The sequence below is a fragment of the Entamoeba histolytica genome, genomic scaffold (assembly GCF_000208925.1).
Source record: "Entamoeba histolytica HM-1:IMSS scf_1104750518343 genomic scaffold, whole genome shotgun sequence".
NCBI lineage: Eukaryota > Evosea > Mastigamoebida > Endamoebidae > Entamoeba > Entamoeba histolytica.
Genome location: NW_001915274.1, coordinates 1 through 2,676, shown reverse-complemented (window position 1 = coordinate 2,676; position 2,676 = coordinate 1). Strand labels below are relative to the sequence as shown.

At 21.0% G+C, this 2,676-nt stretch overlaps 1 protein-coding gene across 1 annotated transcript; it reads left to right on the top strand.

Moving 5' to 3' along the window:
• Nucleotides 1–60: 60 nt before the first annotated feature.
• EHI_132990 (uncharacterized protein) lies at nt 61–276 on the top strand (the record flags this gene model as incomplete). Its single annotated transcript, XM_001914243.1, has 1 exon — nt 61–276. The coding sequence occupies one exon, from the start codon at nt 61–63 to the stop codon at nt 274–276; it is 216 nt and encodes a 71-aa protein (XP_001914278.1).
• Nucleotides 277–2,676: the final 2,400 nt, after the last annotated feature.

The window sequence follows — 2,676 nt, the reverse complement described above, 5'->3', positions numbered from 1 at the left end:
AATATTATTTGTTATAATAGTAAAAGAATGTTAGAAGTAAGAGTAAGTGAAGAAGGAGAAATGGGATGGATAGGAATCTATCCATATCACCCCACAACAAGAAATGAAGATTACATCATTTGTACACCAATGAGAATGAATTATCCAATAGAAATGAATATAACAGAACTTAAAAGAGGAATTTATGAATGTCGTTATTTTAGCAAAGAATCAGGAGATGGAATATTTAGTAAAAGTTATCATTGTTCAGGTTCAAAAATATTAAACATAGACTAAAAAAGTGAATTTATTGTATTTCTAATTTACTCTTCTTTCTTCTCATCGTGTTGTGTTTTTTTGTTGGAATAAATTAAAATGGTAAGTGGTTGTTCTACAAGATATGAGAAAATGCAATAAACGACGATTGACCAAATTGAGAGGATCAATCCAGTTGATGAATAATAATACAAAGCAGAACTAATAAACAAAAGAGCACCACCAAAATACATTGGGTGTGGAACAAATCCAAATGGGAATGAAGTTATCATTCTAATTATTAATATCTTTTTGGATGTAATTGATATTTAAATCTAAAATTCAACAACAACAAACTCATCAAAAAGAAATCCAAAACAATCACCTTCATATGTTCCTTTAAATCCAAGTCTATAGAATGAACTGATAGAAAGAACCCAACCAAAAATTTGAATAGGAATAGCAACAATATTAACTAAAGTTGGATTAGAAACGAGAAATACTTTATTAGAGATAACCAATGATCAAATAAAAATATATTTAGACTTTGAAGTATTGTTTTAAGAAGAGTCATCATAAAAAATAATAAAATAAAAAAAGATTAGACAACGTTTATTGAAATAGAATTATATAATGTGTAAGAAAATAACTAAAGTTTTTTAGTGTTTAATATTACAAAAGCCTAGTTTAAGTAAACATTGAATAGTATTTTTCATGTCTATTTGTTAGTTAAATAAACTCAATCCTATCTATTTTTAACAAACTAACTTTGTATGAAAATTAACAAAATATTTATTGAATAAGGTTTCAATATTAAACTTTTAACAATTTTCATATTAATTTAGATATTATACATAAATAGTATACACTAAAATCTTTTCAAAGAACAATTAGCAATGAATTAAAAGGTATATCAAAAAATCCAATATATTGTTTATTAATTATAAAAGTAGTATATAAATTTATTAGAAAAGGGAATTAGATCATCTCATAAATAATTAATTAAAATGTTGATATTATTGAAGAGTAAAATTATCAACATACATACACATTAATGTGTATTGATACATTGATTAATAGGATTTTTATTTTTATCTATTTTTAAGTACTTAACTTATTTTATATTTTTATCTATTATAGTCGCTTTTTTAATTAATTTCCTTTTTGTTAAAATAAAAAGAGATAATGAGTTATGGTTAATATGTGAATAATATTAACATTATTGATACAGAGTTATATTGTTCTAAAAATAAAATATTTAATGGAAATTTGATGAAAAAAACAAAGTATTAAAAAGAATAAAAATAGTACAAAAAGAACTTTAAGTATTAAATACTAAGAAATGAAAACCATTGAAGTCGTATAGTCAAGAATAAATATTAATCAAATTCTATATTTAGATAAAATAACTTATGAAAATAGGTTATGGTATTGCTTGTAGTTAAAATATAAAAATGATTATTTATCCCAGTTTGTTTAAAATGAGTATTAATAAATAATGAAAATTCTTAAATCATTTCCTAAATCACAATTTCTCTAAAATGTGAATGTAAATAATTATGTTATTAAAACATGTTATATAGTATAGCCATGCAGAGTACTTTGTTTAACTAACTAAAACAAGTAACATTAACACTAAAGAATAATTAATAATTTCAATAATAATTAAATAATTGAACAGTTTAATATTAATCATCTATGTGATAAAGAATATGTGTGTAAAAATAAAAATATAATTCTTCATATAACAAATATATGACTGTTTAAATGAATTAAACATAAGTAATACAAATTGTTATTCTTAATTGTGATTAAAATAATGTTATAGTATTAAGTCTATAAACGAATTTTAGAGAAAAAAATTGTTAAAATAATATTTGTTACTATCACCCATGTTATTATAAAGAACAAATTTATTATTAGTTATTCATTCTTATAAGTATGATCATCTGATTTTTAATTCTTTACTAATGAGGTAAATAAAAATTATTTCAGTGTAAGTATTATTATTTTTCATTATCAAATTGATGTTATAATTCAAAAAAAACAAGAAATGGTTTTTATAATATATTATTTATAACTCTATTTGATAATATTATTTCAATTGAAACTGTGGTACATAATGAAAAAAATTAATTGCAATGAATAACAATATTATATGAATAATATTTAATGAAATATAGTTAAAGTTCATAACAAATCATAAAACTCGATGAATAAAATTATTCAATAAGCTTTTTGTTGATTCGTTGCTCTTAGAGGAACACATGTGTTGAAAAATGGTAAATTGTATTAAAACAAAACAATAATTTATATATTTTGAGATCTACTAATAGTAAATATGTGAAATATATTATTTTTTATTAATAACAATAAAAGAAGTATATATTGAGTGATAACTTAAAAATGTAAAATATAGAATCTATATTCAGAATATGAACA